The sequence below is a fragment of the Phyllobates terribilis genome, unplaced genomic scaffold (assembly GCF_046119375.1).
Source record: "Phyllobates terribilis strain yellow unplaced genomic scaffold, ASM4611937v1 Scaffold_3__8_contigs__length_932513732, whole genome shotgun sequence".
In the NCBI taxonomy this organism is placed as follows: domain Eukaryota; kingdom Metazoa; phylum Chordata; class Amphibia; order Anura; family Dendrobatidae; genus Phyllobates; species Phyllobates terribilis.
The window spans coordinates 486939654-486959428 of NW_027362763.1; the positions used below are offsets into that span (position 1 = coordinate 486939654).

A 19775-nucleotide genomic window follows, 5' to 3' on the forward strand; every position below is an offset into this window, starting at 1 on the left:
ACAGACCCCGGACACGGCTGTTGACCCACACAGGTGAATACAGGAACAGGCTGGTAGGCTGGCACACAGACTGGTGGGTATAGGCAGGCATGACTGGTATGCAGGCAGGCGGGTATGCAGGCAGGGGGGTAAAGGCAAGCACAGCTAGAGTGCAGACAGGGAGGCACTAGCAGGTAGGACAGGGCTGTGTTCACACGGAACAGACAGGAAGGGAAAGACAGAGCCAGATACTCACACAGTACCTGCAGAGACAACAAGCAGGAGTTAGGTACGAGTTCAGACTCTGCAGAAAAAGGAAGGGAACGGACACAGAGGCAAAAACAGGTAAAGGACAGGAGAGAGTTCAGACTGGAACCGAGTGAACGGAGGAGACCGACACTGCAGAGGGATACAGGAGCGGGTCTGGGAATACGGCCCCCAGAGAGGCGGAACGAACAGGCAAGGAGCGTGTTCAGACAGGACAGACCAGACGCAGGAGCGGGTCTAGGAAATCGGCCACTAGAAGGCGGAACGAACAGGCAAGGAGCGTGTTCAGACAGGACAGACCAGACACAGAAAGGAGTCAGTTCAGACACGGGAGCTGATACCGCAAAGCAGGAGACATACAGGACTCAGTTCAGACACGGGAGCTGATACCACAAAGCAGGAGACATACAGGACTCAGTTCAGACACGGGAGCTGATACCGCAAAGCAGGAGACATACAGGACACAGTTCAGACACGGGAGCTGATACCGCAAAGCAGGAGACATACAGGACTCAGTTCAGACACGGGAACTGATACAAAAAGCAGGAGACAAGAGACGGGACCTGGCACCTTCAGAGTGCAAGCACACACTGAAGGAAACACTATGCTCAGGCAGGGATAGAAGGGAGCTGCTGAGCTATATACCAAGTGACAGACAGCAATAGGCAGAGGACGCACAAGGGGTGTGACCCACAGCAGGTACAAAAGGCAGGAAGTGATCGGGCGCCGCCCTTAAGCAGCAGAAACAGACAGCATGGAGAGAAGCCAGAGAGACATTCTGGACAGGAGATCAAGTGCGCCCTCTTGCACAGTGGGAGATGGACCACCATGCAAGGACGCCGCCAGGTATGTTACACTTTCAACCGTGACAAATGCATTCACCGGGAAATGTCATTTTAACATTTTACAACCATATCTGGCCATGTGCTGTATGACACATGTATACAGTGCTGAAAAGACATGGGAACAGCATGGGGAAGACCCCTGGAAGCATCTCTGACACCCAGGTCACTGCCTAAAAGTGTGCCCATCAGAAGTGATCCTTGCCGCATCAGAAGATGCAGACTTGCAACTATCACCGTGCAAGTCCTTGTCCCAGGGCAGTGTTCAATTGTACCTCCCCCATTCCTTGCAATGCAAGCGCAAATATGCAGCCAACCACCCACCCACCCGCAGGCTGCAATACTATAATTCTAGCTTGCACTTGAAATGGGGCCTTTTAGTTTGGAGGAGGCCGAAGCTGGCCAATACCTCATGGCTGCGTCGGCGGCGAGGTCTCCATACTCAGTCCCCAGCCGCCACTATTTGTCTCGGGAACCTTCCTTCACACTTTTCTTAGCCTGGCCTGCTTTAGAGCAGCATTGGATGAGCCCACCAGACAACCAGACTCCTCCGGTGGGCCCTGGCTTCTCCATCAGGGGAGTTGAGGGTGCCAAGGTGAGGATCATGATGATGATGATAGAAGTTAGCATCTGCTTTGTTTTCTTGGAATGCAAGCGTAAGTGTGCAGCCTGCCACCCACCTACCCCCAGGCTGCAATACCATACTGCTTGCTTGCTTGCACTTGAAATTGGGCCTTTTAGGCATGTGGAGGCGGAATATGGCCACCACGTCATGGCTGCGCTGGCAGCCTGGTATCCATGCTCAGTCCCCAGCCGCCCGTTGGCCGGGTGTCCACTCTTGGTCCCCAGCCGCCTGGGGGCGGCCGGGTGTCCATAAAAGGTCCCCAGCCGCCCCTATTTGTTCCGGTGCACCTTATACACGAGCGCGCATACCAAAACATTACCTGTGCCCTCCCCAGTGCATTTAGTGGGAAGGACAGCCTAACCACAAACACGTGGACAAGTGAATGTGGCCAGTGATGGTCCATCACACTGACGCCTTCACACTGGGTTAATATTGTGGAAGCCGGGACACAGTTGGACACTGGGATGCAACACGTCCTCCAGATATAGAGGATTGCGGGTCCTGGGTAAATCAGGCTTCAACACAAAGTTCAGAAGGTAGACAGCAGCAGTGGTCGGCCTCCTACACAATGAGTAAATTATTCACGTTCATGAGGCCATCCATCTCCTTAGCTTTCTGTTCCTTGGAATGCAAGCGCATGTATGTAGTAGCGGCTAGGACTGAGGTGGTCAGCGTTTTGGCGCATATCCTACCTCCTCCGAGGATTGCTGGATGTTTTCCTGCTAGTATCCCAGTTCTATGACTCCCGTTAAAACAAAGCTTCAGGTAATGAATGATGGATGAGGTGGTGGCAAAGGAGAAAGAGCAGGAGGAACAGGAACCATTCACATCAATATCAGGCCAGTCAACCACACATGTCTTGTAGGATATGTTTCTGTACCAAATGGAGCGGTTTGGCTACACAGTTATAGGGCACACAGTGAGTGCAATGCCTACCAAAAATTTCGAGGCACTCCAATGCCCCTTGGAAGTGACATGGAGGTCAGAGGGCCTTAACTAAACCGTTTTTTCCATTTATAGCAAGTGGGTCTCCTGTACACTGTTGGCCTAAGCAGTGAATGGAAGGTTTTCCAAAAATTATGAGGAACTGCAATGCCCCTTGAAACAAAGGTGGATTACAGCGTACTAAAAACCTTCTACCCATTATTGGGGAGTGGGTCTCCCTTAGTGTTCGCCTATGCATTGAAAAGCAAAAGCTGACTAAAATTAGGAGGAAATGCAATGCACGTTGGAAGAGTCGTGGAAGTTAGAGGTAATTAAAACAACATTTCAATGCCCCTTGGAAGAGCTGTGGAGTTCAGAGTGGTTTAACAAGACTGTTTTAATGCCTCTTGAAAGAGTGGTGGAGGTTACAGTGGAATAAAAAGACAATATCAATGCCCCGTGGAAGAGACGTGGAGGTCACAGTAGATTAACAAGATGGTTTTAATGCCCCTTGGAAGAGTGGTGGAGGTCGCAGTGGAATAAAAAGACAATATCAATACCCCTTGGAAGAGTGGTGGAGGTTACAGTGGAATAAAAAGACAATATCAATGCCCCGTGGAAGAGACGTGGAGGCCACAGTAGCTTAACAAGACGGTTTTAATGCCCCTTGGAAGAGTGGTGGAGGTCGCAGTGGAATAAAATGACAATATCAATGCTCCTTGGAAGAGACGTGGAGGTCCCAGTGGAATAAAAAGACAATATCAATGACCCTTGGGGAGTGGGTCTCCCATATTCTTTGCCTATGCCTTCCAAGCAAAAGCTGCCAAAAATTAGGACAGAGGAACTTGCAATGCTGGCAACAGGGACCACGGTCACCCTAGTGGTATAGTGGTGGTGGAGGTTGAGGATAAGGAGAAGAGCAAAAAACAGCCGAAATGAGGAAGCGTATACCCATGTGTGGGTGTGAAGCGGTGCATGGGAATACACCTCCCGAAATAACACAGTGGATTTGACTTTATGTTACTCTGCTGTCATTTGGTGGTGATGAGAAGTCTGGCCCAATCCAGCCTTTGTTCATTTTGATAAGGGTCAGCTTGTCAGCATTGTCAGTTGACAGGCGAGTGCGCTTATCAGTTATAATTCCCCCAGCAGCACTAAAAACACGCTCCGATAACACGCTAGCGGCAGGGCAGGCCAGGCCAGGACCTCCAAGGCGTACAGAGCGAGTTCATTCCAAGTGTCCAGCTTGGATACCCAATAATTAAAAGGCACAGAGGAATCACGGAGGACGCTGGCACGGTCGTCAAGGTATTCCCTCACCATCTTTTGAAACTTTCCACTCCTTGTGAGAGTAGCCCGCGCCTCAGGGCCTGTAAGCTGGGAGGGTCTCAGAAAACTGTCCCAGAACGTTGACAGTCATCCCCTGCCTTTGCTGGATTGGAGTTGCGTCTCTCTTGCCAGTATGCCTTGGTTGGGCAATGAACTGTGACCTCTGCTGCTAGCGTGTTCAGATGGGAATTTTTTTAACAGTTCTGCAGCAAGGGCCTTCTGGTACTGCCCCATTTTTGTAGACCTCTCCACCTCGGGAATAAAAGAGTGAAAGTTCTCCTTGTAAAGGGGGTATAAAAATGTCACCAACCAGTAATGACTGTCACCCAACATTTTGACAATGTGAGGGTCACGGTTAAGGCAGAGTAACATAAAGTCAGCCATGCGTGCCAGACTGGTAACGGGCAAGACTTCCGTGTCCTCACCAAGATGGCAACTGACCATGTTCTCCTCCTCCTCCTCCTCCCCCCTGTCCTCAGGCCACTGTGGTGCCCCTGCGGGTTCAGTCGCCACAGAGGTACTGCATCTCACCCAGAGGTGTGCTATCACACTCTCAGGTAAGGATAGAGTGCTGCCCGGGACCCTAACACCAGCATCCAACACATTCCACTTCAGTGGGGGCAGGGCGAGATTGCTCCTAAGGGAGAGCACAGTCCCTGGTCCCTAGCTGAAGGGTGGAACCATGTAGTGGGTGTGGGTGGAGGACGTAGTTCAAGGGAGCACAGGAAAGGAAGTGATATAAAAGAAGGAACCATCTTGGAAAGACAAGCCAGTCAGTCAGTGGAGTTGAAGGGAGCAGGAGCTCTGTAGGGGCTCTGCTCAGGAGGAGGGCCTAGCAGAGAGGCCCAAGACTGAGAAGGAAATTGGGACATTGATTGTGAGGCACAGGGCAGAAGGCTGAGAGCCAGCGCTGGAAGATGACTGAGAAAGGCAAATAGAACAGGGTCCTGTCAGGCACTCATGAATTACCTGGGGGATTGCTGAACCCCTGCCTGGTGAACGCAGCGCAACATGGGAGGCTGTAATCTGTACAGTGCAACCTGAGGAACTTAACAACTGTGAGTAAACTCTGAAGACTGCACCTCACTGTCGCTGTGAATTACTGCTGCGCCATCACTCCCTGCACTACACTGCACTACACCGCAACATCCATAATAATTCAGCATGGCCCTGGAGCTAAGCTCTACGTGTGGAGAGCTAAACCAACTCTGCTGCATTTACGCCAGCTCCAGAGGACCTGCTCCGCAGTGGCGGCTCCATATAGCCGCATACCACAGGTGGCGTCACGAACTGTATATAAAAACGATAAATCCCCTGTAAAATATCCCCTTTTTATTGACTGCCCTGGGTCACGGACCGGGTCACCGCCACTGTGACATCTCCCCTAGCAACGACCGGCCCGGCACTGAATACCCCGCGTCACCACCCACGCTGAACCGACGGTATGACAGTTGTTCAGGTACTACCGTCTATGGCGCATGATACCAGCTCCTGTTCTTCCTCCTCCTCTCCCTCATTGTCCCCCAGTGCACGTTGGGATGAGATGAGGCTGGGCTGTGTGTAATCACCCCCTACGGCTTCTTGATCCATCTCATCATACTCTGGCTGCAATGCCTCCTCTTTAATTCTCTGCAGAGAGCGTTGCAAAAGACAGACAAGTGGGATTCTGACGCTAATGATGGCATCAACGCCACTCACCATCTTGGTGGACTCCTCAAAGTTTGTCAGGATGGTACATATATCAGACTTCCAGGTCCACTCCTGAGGTCTTATGTGTGGAGTCTGACCTGAATATCGATGGCCTTGTTGCAGCTGGTACTCCACAACTGCTCTCTTCTGCTCACAAATCCTTTGCAACATGTGGAGGGTAGAGTTCCAATGTGTAGGGACATCACACACCAGTCGGTGTGCCGGAAGCTGCAAACGCTGCTGCAACACAGCAAGGGCAGCGGAAGCTGTAGCCGACTTCTGAAAATGAGCTGACATGCGGCGTACTTTGACGAACAGATCTGACAACTCGGGGTACGATTTAAGAACCTGCTGAACCATGAGGTTAAGCACATGAGCCAGGCATGGTACGTGTGTGATCTCACCTCGCCTCAGAGCCGCCACCAGGTTATGGCCATTGTCACACACGACCATGCCTGGATGTAGGTTCAGCGGTCTCAGCCACAGATCTGCCTGCTCTTTCACAGCTGTCCACAACTCACAAGCAGTGTGAGGTTTATCACCTAAGCTTATGAGTTTCAGCACAGCCTGTTGCCGCTTGGCTGAGGCAGTACTGCAGTGCTTCCAGCTTGTAACTGATGTGGTGATATCTGAGATGGAGGCTGAACATGAGGAGGAGGATGATGCGCAGGAGCTGTACACTGTGGGTTCAACTCTGACTGACATAAGGACCGCAATCCTTGGTGTGGGGAGGATGTGTTCCATCCCAAGGTCCGACTGGGTCCCGGCTTCCACTATGTTTACCCAGTGTGCCGTCAGGGAGATGTACCGTCCCTAGCCACAAGCACTTGTCCACGTGTCTGTTGTCAGGTGGACTCTCCCAGTAAATGCGTTGTTGAGGGCACGGCAGATGTTTTGGGACACGTGCTTGTGTAGTGCGGGGATGGCACACCGGGCAAAATAGTGTCGGCTGGGGACCGAGTACCGAGGGACGGCCACCGCCATAAGGTTGCGGAAGGATTCCGTCCTCACCAGCCTAAAAGGCAGCATTTCCAACGCAAGCAGTCGTGAAATGTGCGAATTTAGGACTGGGGCGTTGGCTGCGAATTTGCGCTTTCGTTCAAAGGTCTGGGATATGGACAATTGAACGCTGCAGTGGGACGTGGACGTGGACATTGATGCTGTTTCTTGAGAAACTGCCATAACAAGTGAAGACTGAGAGGAGGGGGCATCTTTGCATGCAGTATGGACAGGGGATTGCCTTGTACGCACAACAGGGGGTTCTCTTACATGCACAACAGCGGAAGAAGCAGTGGTGACACCCGCTGACACTGGTCGTGGACCCTGGGGTTCGCCCCACATAGTCGGGTGCTTTCCTGAGATGTGCCTGATCATGCTGGTGGTGGTCAAGCTGGCAGTTTTGTCACCCCTGCTGATGCTGGCCTGGCAGGTGGTACAAATGGCCTTTTTGGGGTTATCAGCAGAGTCTTTAAAAAAATTCCAGACTCTGGAAGACCTACCGGTTGTACTGGCAATGTCCCTCGTGTTGGTGTTACGGGGAAAGGTTGAACGCCTTCTGTGTGCGGCCACCACACTGCTTCTTCCTGCCTGTTTTGGTACTCTGCCTCCCTCCCCCTGTGTGCTGCTGGCATCGCTCTGCGTGTACTCCTGCCACGTTGGGTCAGTTACTAGATCATGCACCACCTCCTCCTCTTCCACTTCCGCACCACGGTCCTCCTCCTCACTTCGTGGCAATTGTGTCACGTCATCGTCCACCTCTTGTGACAAATTGCCAGCATCGCCTTCCTGTGGCCGTGGCTGTTCAAATATTTGGCCATCGCTACATTGGATTTCCTCTTCCACCACTTCAAGCGGAGCAGGCGAGGGGCCCAAATATGGAAATGGACCAGTGAACAGCTCTTCAGAGTGTCCAACTGTGGGATCAGTTGCTTTCTGACGACACTTGGCATGGTGGGAGGAAGGAGCATCAGGGTGAGGAGGAGTATGCGGATCGAGACTCACGGCTACTCACGTGTGGAAGATAGACAGGAGGTTGTGGTGCCCAGGTGACTGGAAGTATTATCTGCTATCCAATTAATAACCTGTTCACACTGATCAGTTCCCAATAGTGGTGTTGTTGTGGGCTTCCATAGTAATTCGGTCAAGAAGTGGGAGCGAGAAGATATGGCTGTTGGTTGTGGCACATTTTCACCTTGGCCACGGCCCCGTCCTCTGCACGCACCATCACCAGAACGTCCAGTTCCACGTCCCTTGCCACGCGCCTTGCCCATTGTAAATTAAGTAAAATAGCTTACACTCGCACTATCAATGGCAAAAGGGTAATAAAAAGGAGATTTGAACCGTGGAAGAGGAAAACCACAGTTCTAGTTCTCTGGCCTACACCAGGATCTTTTAAACAGATATATTTGTATCTGAACAGTCAGCGAGACACTCAAACTGTTTCTTTTTTTTATGGAAAAAAGGCAAAAAGGTGGATAACACCCAGATTTGAACCATGGAACTGCAAAACCACAGTTCTAGTTATCTGCCCTACACCAGACTCTTTTAAACAGATATATTTGTGTCTGAACACTCACAGACACACTCAATTTTTTCTTTGGGGGGAAAAAATAACAAAAGGTTAATAAGACGGGTATTTGTACAGCCTGACTGAGGGAAAAAAAAAAAGGATTTAGATGAAAAAAAAAGGATTTTTCCTGGCCCCTGAGACCTGGGGCTAAGTCTAGCAATTTGAGCAGCGGCAGCACACAGGACTGCAACGCAGTGTTTGTTGGTATAACCACTGCGTCTCCTATACAGCCTGCCTGCCTGATATCTGGGATGGATATTAGTCCTCAGAAGGACTGTTTGTTTGATTTTGCAGGCTTTAGAGACCCTACACTACCTATTTTGCAGTATAAATCTCTCCCTAGCTCAGCAGCACTCTCCCTACACTGTCTGATCCGGAGCGACTGTGTCCAAGATGGCGGCGCCCGGTTTTAAATACTCGAGGTGACGCTGTGCGGCCAGCCAATCACTGTAATGCCCACAACCAACATGGCTGTGGCATTACAGTGACTGGCTGGCAATCCCTGCATGTTCATTGGCTCTGTAAAGAGCGCCAAACATGCAGGGCGGAGACCCAAGCTCCCGCCCGAGTAACCCGAAAATGCTAGGTGCTCGCCGAACATCCCGAGTAGTGAGATGCTCGGGCGAGTACCGAGCAGTGTCGAGCATGCTCGCTCAACACTAGTTATTATTTTACAGTACCAGCAAAAGCCATGAGATTTCATACTTAGTTTTTTATTCCTGCCTGAATTTGAGAATGTTTTTGAAATCTGCAGCATGTCAATTCTTTCAGCATTTTTGCAACATTTTTGCTGCGTTTTTGATCCATTTTTAGTTAATTATGCTAACTTTATTAAACATATACTATATATAAAGCACACATGTAATGCGCACCCAAAAAAACACTGCAAAATAAGTGAGGCGAAAACGCGGCAAAATTGGCGTTTTGAGCACAGCTTTCTACTGTCAACAGAGCAGTTTTTGGATGCAGAAAAACAATGATTGGAAAGTCTTGCAAAAAAACAAGCGGCAAAAATGCAACATATGAACATAGCCTAAGATTGCCATATGGGAGGTACTCACTTCCTCTCTTCAAGTATATACAACATAGCAGCTGCATAAAGGGAAGTCAAATACCATGGTATATTAGAACCTCCAGGTAGCAATGGAGTACAGCCCCCTCTCACAAAGAAAATATAGGCAGTGATGTATTGCTATGAGTCCTAGACTTACATGCAGATTGCAAGAGTTAGCTGTTACCAGAGAGAAGTGCATCGTGGTAGTTCACAGCTGAAACTCAGCTTTTACAAATTCACAAATATAATATCAATGGTTATTCTATTGGACAATCTATGTTTGTTGGAAGAGCCCTCCAACACGCTAATCACAGTGTCCTGCTGTAAGGGTGTGGACTGCCCTGTCCCCGCCCCTGAAGACAGCGTCAAATGTTGTGTGGTTTTACTGCGTTTTATTGTGTCATGTGAAATGTGAACTGTCATGTGGTTTTTAGTAATGTAGGTACTGATGCTCTTGTGCGAATACTGTAAAGGTATTGCCTATTGTGAGTAATATACACTTCAGCTCAGCTATAGGGAAAGTATAGGATATAGCTTTGTGCTTAGCTATGGCAGTTAGATCATGGAGGCGCTCCTATATGATTGTGAGTTCATCATATGGGAGTGCCTCCAGGATCTAACTGCCATATCTTGCCCACATGGAGGCTGTTGTCGGGCTAGGACAAATACACCATCACCGCCCATGGAAGAGCTGCAAACCGTGGACTGAGAACCCCAATATCGTAAGGTCTTGTATTAGAGTTGTGCCTATCAGTGCAACCCGCTCAGTTGAGCACAATCTAATCATTTTATAACACTCTTTTATGCTCTACTCATTATGCTTAGGTAGCCCTCTCTTGTTCTTTTTCCCCACCTCTACAATTTCTACCCAGAAATAATCACAGCTTTGTACTTAGGTTAGAGATAGATATGCATGCTACCACAAACCACAGGAGTTTTGTTGGCAATAGTAAAAAGGCAAATATTTTATTAAACATATATAGACATGGGACATACAAGAAGGAACAACCCGGCATGAGAAGTGGGGCTGCATAAATACATATATGTAGATAAACCAATCATAAAGAGTAAAAGTAACAATGGATAAAAACAAGTGCCACAATATTAAACCCTTCGTAGGATAGTTGTCTGAGTGCTGTATACGGAAAAAGTCTAAAGAAAGTCTAAAGTCTAAAGAACATTTTGTATATTTAGTATAACAAATCGTATCAGCACATAGACTCCTAAAATCAAAATTCAGATCATGATATTGCACGCTTACCCATTGTTAAATAGCAGCCACAAAAGAAAAAAATCCCCAACGCACGTTTCGCTTTGTGTATTTGATCGCTTCCTCGGGGGAAGGAAGATTAGAGATAGGTAGTGATTGTAGGTACATTAGGGCAAGATACATTTGAATGTTTGGGACTAACCCAGATTGGGAGGGGCTAAGTAGAAAAGGGAACTACTTCCTGATTTGGTCAGTTAGTGAAAGTGATAGTGAAAGTGTTCGTTGGAGGCAAGGTAAAGTTCAGGGTGCAGTGGGCTGGAAACACGGTGTGGGCAAAATGTTCTGGGGGTATGAGGTCATACAAAACTCCCAGCGGACATTCCTGCAATGTCCGGAGCTCAAGTTGGGGGCTATGGAGAGCACCGACAACCCTTCCATACAGAGGAAGATGGACGTGGAACTGTGTCAGGGAAGTGTAGCAGATGTCGGGAATACTGTGGTGCGGGATGGGGAATCTCTAGGGCTAACAGAACCTATTAAAGTAGGGATAGTCCAAGCTGAACGTAAAAAAATAATGGAAATGTACTGTGTGAACGAAGCAAGTGATGAAGGGTGCTGTGCCTGATACTGTGTGTTAAAGATTGATGTACTCAAACTGTCCAGTAAAGTTGAACTTGTTAAAATGAACCAGATGTCCCCTGATGTGTGTGTGGCTGGTCCTGGAACTGAGGACATGGAGATAGCAAAGGCCTCCGGCCTACAAGTGAGTGTAGCTTACACAGCACAACACATATGGACTGGGAAACGATTTGTTTGTAAAGTGACAGGACGTTATGGAGCAGCAGCTCGACCTCAGCTACCACTACCATCCTGGGCACCTGACAATGCTACCGAGAATGCAATAATCAGTTGTATTCTTTGGGGGAACTTGGTAAAAAAAAAAAAATTTCCACAGTGGGAAAAAAATAAGCTTTGCATATGAATGCACTGGCTCTGTGGCTCTGTGCAGTAACAGTATGTGCACAAACATTTTTTGAAGAGGTGAAAAATGACAAATTTTCGAGTGAAAACCACTTCAAGAAACGTTCCTTCTTTGAAGAGTTTTTGGAGGAGGTTTTCATTTGCTAAAGTGATTGTAGAATTTTTTTAATGTGTTTTTTCAGTCTTTTGATTGGACAGTGCCTAGATTGGAATGCTCTCATTAAGAAATGCTTCAAAGAGGTGACATGTACTTTATTTTCTCCCACCAGGTGTTCTTCAAAACCTAACGCAAAAGAAAAGTGCGCAAAAGACTGAATATACAGTATAAGCAGTAAGTTCAATAGAAATGAATGAGAAGACTCTTTCAGGCAATTTTAAGCAATTTCTTTGCGTGGTTTATAGAGTGGACCAAAAGACTTCTCAAAACACTATGTGTGCACATACCCTTATGGATAATCTTTCTAATAGAATTAATATCCAAACCACATCCTTTCACATTTCTTTTATATTATTACTTTGACCACAAAGCTGCAGGGTCTCTGTAGAAGCAGCCTGTGTCTTCCTCAACTTCTGTTCCACTGCCACTTTGGTCAATAATGTCAAGAAAATACACTGCAGTCGCTTGCGAAAGTATTCATTCCCTTGCCTTTAAACTTATTTTGTTACATTACAATCTGTGTTATTTACACACAAAAATTGTATGGCTTGTTTTGAGTTTGCCAAAAGACATGGGGGAGACTACCCAAATGTATGGAGGAAGATGAGACCAAAATGTAACTTTTTGACCACCAGGGTAAACGCTATATCTGGCGCCAAACCAACACAGCTCATCAGATCAAGAACACCATCCCCAAAGTGAAACATGGGGGTGGCAGCATCACGCTGTGGGGATATTTTTCGGCAGCAGGGACATGGAAAATTGTCCAAATCGAGGGGAAGATGGATGGTGCGAAATACAGGGATATTCTTGAACAAAACCAGTTTGTCTGTCAGTGATTTGAGACTGGGACAGAGGTTCACCTTCCAACAAGACAATAACCCAAAGCATACTGCTAAAGCAACACTTGAGTGATTTAAGGAGAAATGTGTAAATGTTTTGGAGTGGCATAGTCGAAGCCCAGACCTTAATCCAATTGAGAATCTGTGGTCAGACTTGAAGATTGCTGTTCACCAGAGGAAACAATCTAACTTGAAGGAGCTGGAGCAGTTTTGCCTTGAGGAATGGGCAAAAATCCCAGTGGCAAGATGTGGAAAGCTCATAGAGACATATCCAAAGCGACTTGCAGCTTTAATTGCTGCAAAAGGAGGCTCTACAAAGTACTGACTTTTGGAGGGTAAATAGTTATGCACACTGAAGTGTTCAATTATTTTGTTCTATTTGTTGTTTCACAATAAAAGAAAACCAAATGTTCACAGTTGTAGGCATGTTCTTTGCAAGAACTGATGCAAACACTAAAAAAAACAGTGAAATTACAGGTTGTGAGGTAGCAAAATGCCAAAGAAGGTGAATACTTTCGCAAGCCACTGTATAAAACCAAGAGTAAGAGGATACCTTACTTGATGTGTTTCAATGTTTAGGCAAATCCTTAGGGAAATGTTTATGGAGATGTGTTATCCTTTCTGTGTGGGACACACGTTTATTAGAAAAATAAAAAATACTTGATTTTTCACAAAGTTTTTTCGCAGTGCAGTATTCTTTTAGTGTAGTTAAAAAAACTTTTCACACGATGCGGTTTTAATGCGTTTCCGCTGCGGTTTTTCCGCCTCTGAAACGTATTAAAACCGCTTGGTAATATGTCAGCCATGTAAAGCAATGATAATCCACATGTGCTGTGCACATGTGGAAATTTCCGCTGTGGATTATCATTGCGGCACAAACCGCAGCACAACCAATTCAGGCGCGATTTCGCAGCAAAATCGCGCTCATTGACTTGCAATGAAGCGCAGCAAACCCGCATGTATAATATCTGTACATGCGGATTTGCTGCGTTTCAATGGAAATCAATAGGTGCGAAATCGCACCGCAGCTGGCACCCGGGTCGGGAGAGGAGACTGCTACTTCTCTCATCCGACTGCTGCTCTGGCTGATAACAGCGAGAGCAGCGTGGATGGGAGAAGCAGTAGCCTGCTTCTCCCAGCCCATGTGCCAGTGGCAGTTAAAGAATAAAAAAGTAAAAATTCAAAAAAAGCCTTCATACTCACCTGTCCAGCGGCCCCCGGTGTCGTCCTCTGCGATGTCGTCTCTTCAGCGGCTCGCGGTACACTGCAGGGCGCGGGTTCGCTCCCCGCAGTCTACTTCCAGGACCTGCGGTGCCATCACTGATCACCTGATGGTCACGCGACCATCAGCTGATCAGTGACGTCAGTGGTCACCTGATGGCCGTGTGACCATCAGGTGATTGCTGAAGCCGGTAATCAGCTGATCGGTCTCATGACCGAGCAGCTGATGCTTACCGTGGGAACCTTCACAAGAAGGTTCCCACGGTCTCTAGCTCACCGGGGCTCATCAGCTGATCTTCAGCTGATGAACCCCAGTGACCTCCTGCAGCACTGTATACTGACAGGGGGTGATTTTACACCCCTGTCAGTATATAGTGCTGTATTCTACAGCTGTGACATCAGTGATGGCTGATGTCACAGCTGTAGAAATGATTCGGATCATCGTGGGACAGTCGTGATCGTGGATTGCATCATTGATGGCGGACAGGTGTTTGTTTTTTTCGGGAGATCAAGAGCTTTGCGGAGGCGTGTAATAAAAAATTGTAGAACTGTGTTTTTTATTTCATTAAAATACGGTATTCTGGCCGTGTCTTTTATTGAAAAAGCGGTGACCATTTAACCACGTGGTTAGTAATGGGGGCGTCTTATAGACGCCCTCCATTACTAACCTGGGCTTCACATCAGCCGTCAATACAAGGTTGATGTGAACTTCAACCCCATTACCCCCTGCCACTGCTACAGGGCAGTGTGGAAGAGCGAGGCTAAGCGCCAGATTTGGCGCATCTTATGGATGCACCATTTCTGGGACTGTTGAGGGGTGATATTAATAGCCGCAGAGGGGGTTGGTATTCATGGCCCCTTCCATAGCTATTAATATCAGCCTGCAGCTGTCTAGTTTAGTCTTTGCTGGCTCGATTTTATAGGGGGACCCCACGTCAATTTTTTTCTGGGGTCCCCCTGTAATCTAGCCAGTAAAGGCTAAACAAACAGCTGTGGGCTGATATTAATAACCATGGAACATTGTTGGCTAATGGCCCCTTCCACGGCTACTAATATCCCCCAGCAGTCGGCTTTCCCTCTGCTGGTTATAAAAATGATGCGGGAGGCCACGCCATTTTTTTTTTTAATTTTAGGCTTTGTGCCCATAATTCAGACGTAGCATTGCTTTGAACGCAAATTTTTGCTGCGTCCAAAATGTTGCATTCTATTGAACGCAGGTAAATCCACACATGTTCACAGAAAATTTCTGTTGTGGAGACTAGCGACTCCACAAGAGAATTTGACATGCTGCGGTCCTGAAAGACTCGCCACATGTCAGTGTTCGCGCGTGATTCGCAGCTTCTGATGCACGCATAGCGGACATGGGATTTCTAGAGATCCCATCCACTATGCTGTAACATTTGGACGCTGCGGGTTTGACGCTGTATAAACAGGCAGCGTCAAACCTGCAGATGCTCCTGACCGTGGCGACGTACCCAAACTTACCCGCAGCATGTCAACTTCTGTAGTGGACACGCTAGTCTCCGCTGCAGATTTTGATCAATTGAGGTGTCATTATATGCGGTGAATTCACATGCACTGACAACAAAAGTGCGGCATTATAACTCCGCGTTTTGGACGCAACATAAATACATTGTGTCCAAAGTGCTGCTGAGTGCTGATTGGGGAGGGGGGATGTAGGGGCTAACGAACCAGCAGTCGCATAAATTACATGAATAGGAATGCTAATGAAGATTGGGTGAATGGGATTAGCTGACACCCAGCTCTTTTGTTGGTGATGTCAAGGTGTCAATCAGACCTTTTCATGACCAAACAAATTAAAGAAACACACAGACACAGTGTAAACACTTTATTTGAAATACAAAAGACCCATTCTTTAATCATTTAAATGAACCAATATACTCACCCCAGTTCTTATGATAATCCAATAGCTTAAGCAATGTTCCACCAAGTTTATTTAGCTCCAAAAATCATTCATTGATGCTCAAAAATGCATGTAAAAATGCATGTAAAAACACGTCAAAAACGCATGTGAATCCACATGCGTTTTTTTCTGCCAGGGGAAGGCAAAAACGCTCAGGAAATTTCTGCTTTAATTCTTGAACGTGTGCACATACCCTAAAGGGAATCTGTCACCAGGTTTTTACTGCTCAAACTGATAGCAGCGTGATGTAGGAGCAGAGACTCTGATTCCTGTGATGTGTCACTTACCGAGGTGCTTGCTATCATTTTGATAAAATCACTGTTTTATCCGATGCAGATCTATCAATTTTCTGAATGCTGAGCCCTGTATACATCACCCACACCACTGATTGGCAGGTCTTTGCCCATGTATAGTATACACAGAAAGCTGTCAATCAGTGGTGTTGGCGGGTTATACAGAGCACATGAATATAGACGACTACTTGGCAACAGGTTTACTAGTCCTCTAGTGACATTCTTCTGCTGATATACCAGTGATTTTATAAAAACTACAGCAAGCATCCCAGTAAGTGATACATCATTGGAATCACGATCTCTGTCCCTTCATCATGCTGCTCTCAGACTAGGTGGCAAAAAGCCTGGTGACAGATTCCTTTTAAGAGGTCAACCAACCAAGATTAGCTAATGTTGTTGAGGAAATATATGGACTGGCCACTCAATGGCCAAAACAAGAAAATGTAATTTGTTACTGTGTCACTTCAAATAAATAACAATTAAAAATCTGGAACTTTTCAGACATTATGATATATGGATATATGATCAGTCTGTAATGGCTTTTCACTGGAAACAATGGATGTATTCATTCATATTGCATATGTAGACAAGATTAGGCTGGGATCAGATGGCCTTACTGGAAATTGGGCTAGTCACATCTACAAGTTGCAGATATGACTGGCTCCATGTGCTCGTCCACATTGGGGCCAGGTGCAGAAGCTGCGTTTATATTGCATGCATTATTCTTGCACATAAATCAGACCAAAGTAGTGAATGCTTTAATTTTTTACATGTAGACCATCGGTCTGCTTGGAAAATCGGCAATGTCCACTAGCCAAACTAGCTATTATGGTACTAGGTGCTCTCCACTTGGACCAATTACATACTGGTCTCAACAAGTCTTAGGCCACATGCCCACATTGAGTATTTGGTGAGGTTTTTTTACATCAATATCTGTATGCCAAAACCAGGAGTGGGTGATAAATACAGAAGTGGTGACATGTTTCTATTATACTTTTCCTCTGATTGTCCCACTCCTGGTTTTGGCTTACAAATACTGAGGTAAAAAAACCTCAAATACTCAATGTGTGTACATGGCCTAAAAGTACATGTTCTATAATTAAAGACAAAAGCACATATGTAGAATAAGCACCAGTGACAATGGATAACTATAGTTTGCTAATAGCATTTTGTTATTACTGGAGTCTTTCAGGTTAAATCAACTTTTATTAGCCAAACAAAGTATAAGCCTACAGGTCAAAAGTATCACATAACACAAGGGATATACTGTATTTTTCAGACTATAAGACGCACTTTTTTCCTCCAAAATTTTGGAGGAAAGTGGGGGGGTGTCTTATAGTCCAAACATAAGTTGGATGAGGGGGCCATTCATACAGGAATGGGGCATGAGGGGGGCCATACATACAGGGATGGAGAGTGTCATACATACCACGAAGAGGAATGAAGATGCCATACATATCAGGATGGGTGTGAGGGGGGGGCCATACATACCAGGATGAAGGATGCCATATATACCAGGAAGAGGGATTAGGGGGACAATGCATACCAGGATTTGGGATTGGGGTGCCATGCATACCAGGATGGTGGATTGGGGTGCCATGCATATCAGGATGGGGATGAGTGCCACGTATAACAAGAAGGAGAGGGCCATATATACCAGGATGGCGGATATTAACAGAATTGGGGGACATTACCCCTATAGCAGTGTCAGCAGCAGACCCCCTTCCCCTTAAGAGGGCATCATGACTACATTTTTTGCTTACATTTTTTTCTATTTTCCTCCTCTAAAACCTAGGTGTGTCTTATGGTCCGGTGCATCTTATAGTCCGAAAAATATGGGTACATCTTTTATTGTGCTGTACAGTTCCATGCACATGCATGCTAGGCTCGCATGATTCCATGAAGGCAATGAATTTTACATTTTCTTAAGAACAGTGGAATGTCAATGTAATATAGTACAGAATTTAGGCTGTGTGCCCACTATGCGTTTTTCAAGCGTTTTTGCCGCGGAATTTCCGCAGCGAAAACGCTTAAAAAACGCTTGGCAATACGTGCCCCATGGTCCCCAATGATAATCCCCATGTGCTGTGCTGTGCACATGCTGCGGAAATTTCCGCTGCGGATTATCATTGCGGAAAAATACGCAGCATGTCCATTAATTTTGTGGACACGCAGCGTAATTGCCGCCATTGACTTGCATTGAATCGCTTGATATCCGCATCACTACATGTACACATGCGGATATGAAGTGATTCAATGTGCAGATGGTACCCGGGTCTGGAGGACAGGAGACTCTCATCCAGACCCGGGTACCATAAGTACCTGTAAAAAATAGAATTTAAAATAAAAAATAAAGATTATACTTACCTTCAGATGGCCCCCGGCCTCCTCAGCGATGCGTCCGGTGTGTTGGGCGGCTCGCGGTGGTGTGAGGACCTGACATGACGTCATTTAGCCATGCGACAGGTCACGCGACCGCGTGACCTGTCACATGACTCAATGACGTCATGACAGGTCCTTTTACACAACCGCGAGCCGCCCAACACACAGGACTGAGCGAAGAAGGAGACCGGGGGCCATCGGAAGGTAAGTATAATCTTTATTTTTTATTTTTTACCATTCTTATTCTTTTTTTTAAACTATTACTTGGCAACACTATATAAATCCATGCCGGTTGCATGGATTTATATAGTGTGACTAAGTTGTCAAGCACTTTTCCAAGTGATGCTAAAATCGCTTGGAAAGCGCTTGACAACCCGCATGCGGAAATGCATGTGAAGAACGCTTGACAAACGCTTCTACCTGGCGGGAAAAATGCATGTACAATCCGCATGCGATTTTCCTGCCAGGGAGATGCAGAAAAATTATGCAGCATTTCTGCATCATGAGGCACATAGCCTTAAAATAAAATATGAAAACCATAAATGCAACAAAATTGCACCGTGACACATCAATTAATTATATAACATGTCAATGATTAAAGAAAACTAACATCCAGATTCAATCAATGTAAATAAATGACTGCTGCCTAGATCATGACTTAAAACAAAAATTCTGTTTCATCTTACCTGGGCATTCCCTTGTAAAAAGAGCCTATTTCCAATGGTCAATAAGGTTAAAACCCAGAGGCTATTTTGGAAACTTCGGCAAAGAGCGACTTGCATGTTTAGAGTCCAGTGAAAGTCAATGTACTTGGGTATTTCCAGCAATAAAACATTCTTAGTGATCAGTCAGAAAGATAATTGCATTGTTTAGAATACATTTCTGCAGGAGCTGTCAATGTATGGGTGAATGTCTTCTAAATGGGTTATTATTAAAAGACATAATACAACCAGAAAGAGGTAAATGCTGATAGTGAGCATATGATAGATCTCTGCGTTTAATCCACCATGCCTGATTTACTTCTCTGACCTAATCTACATGTACATAGTCACACCCTGAAAATGACTAAAGTTCCAGAGAAGACTGAAGATCAAACTATGTAACAGGATGTTCTCTAGTTACTAATACACCACGTAAGTGTATTAACTTTTGTTATCAAGATATAATGACAAGCTAGAAACCTAAGAAAACGTATTTGAGAAAGCAGTGATCACTCTACTTACATGTATAGTTGATGCTACCAAATGATTTGTGGTTACAATTGTATTACCTGTCTCATATTGTGAGCACTTTATTAATTTACAGTCAAACGGAAATATGCACAAAATAAAGACATACAGTATGTCCATATGAAGTAATGTCTGCTAAGTGCAACCCTCTACTAACCTAGAAATGATAGATCAGAGGTGAAAGGTGTGCACACTGCTTTCTCTTTAAGTCTTGACCATACATATTAGATTAAAATTGTGTATATCCACCAATTTTGG

The 19775-nt window shown here is 46.1% G+C and overlaps 1 protein-coding gene across 3 annotated transcripts in view; it reads right to left on the bottom strand.

Moving 5' to 3' along the window:
* Positions 1–19373, bottom strand: part of ROS1 (ROS proto-oncogene 1, receptor tyrosine kinase) — a 422859-nt gene extending 403486 nt beyond the window's left edge. For all 3 annotated transcript variants that reach the window (XR_012318445.1, XM_073675912.1, XM_073675911.1), the window contains exon 1: positions 18975–19373. Coding sequence is in view for 2 of the 3 variants with exons in the window: in XM_073675912.1 (XP_073532013.1) it covers positions 18975–19070 (96 nt within the window). In the remaining variant the exon portion in view is untranslated. The remainder of the gene's footprint in view (positions 1–18974) is intronic.
* Positions 19374–19775: the final 402 nt, after the last annotated feature.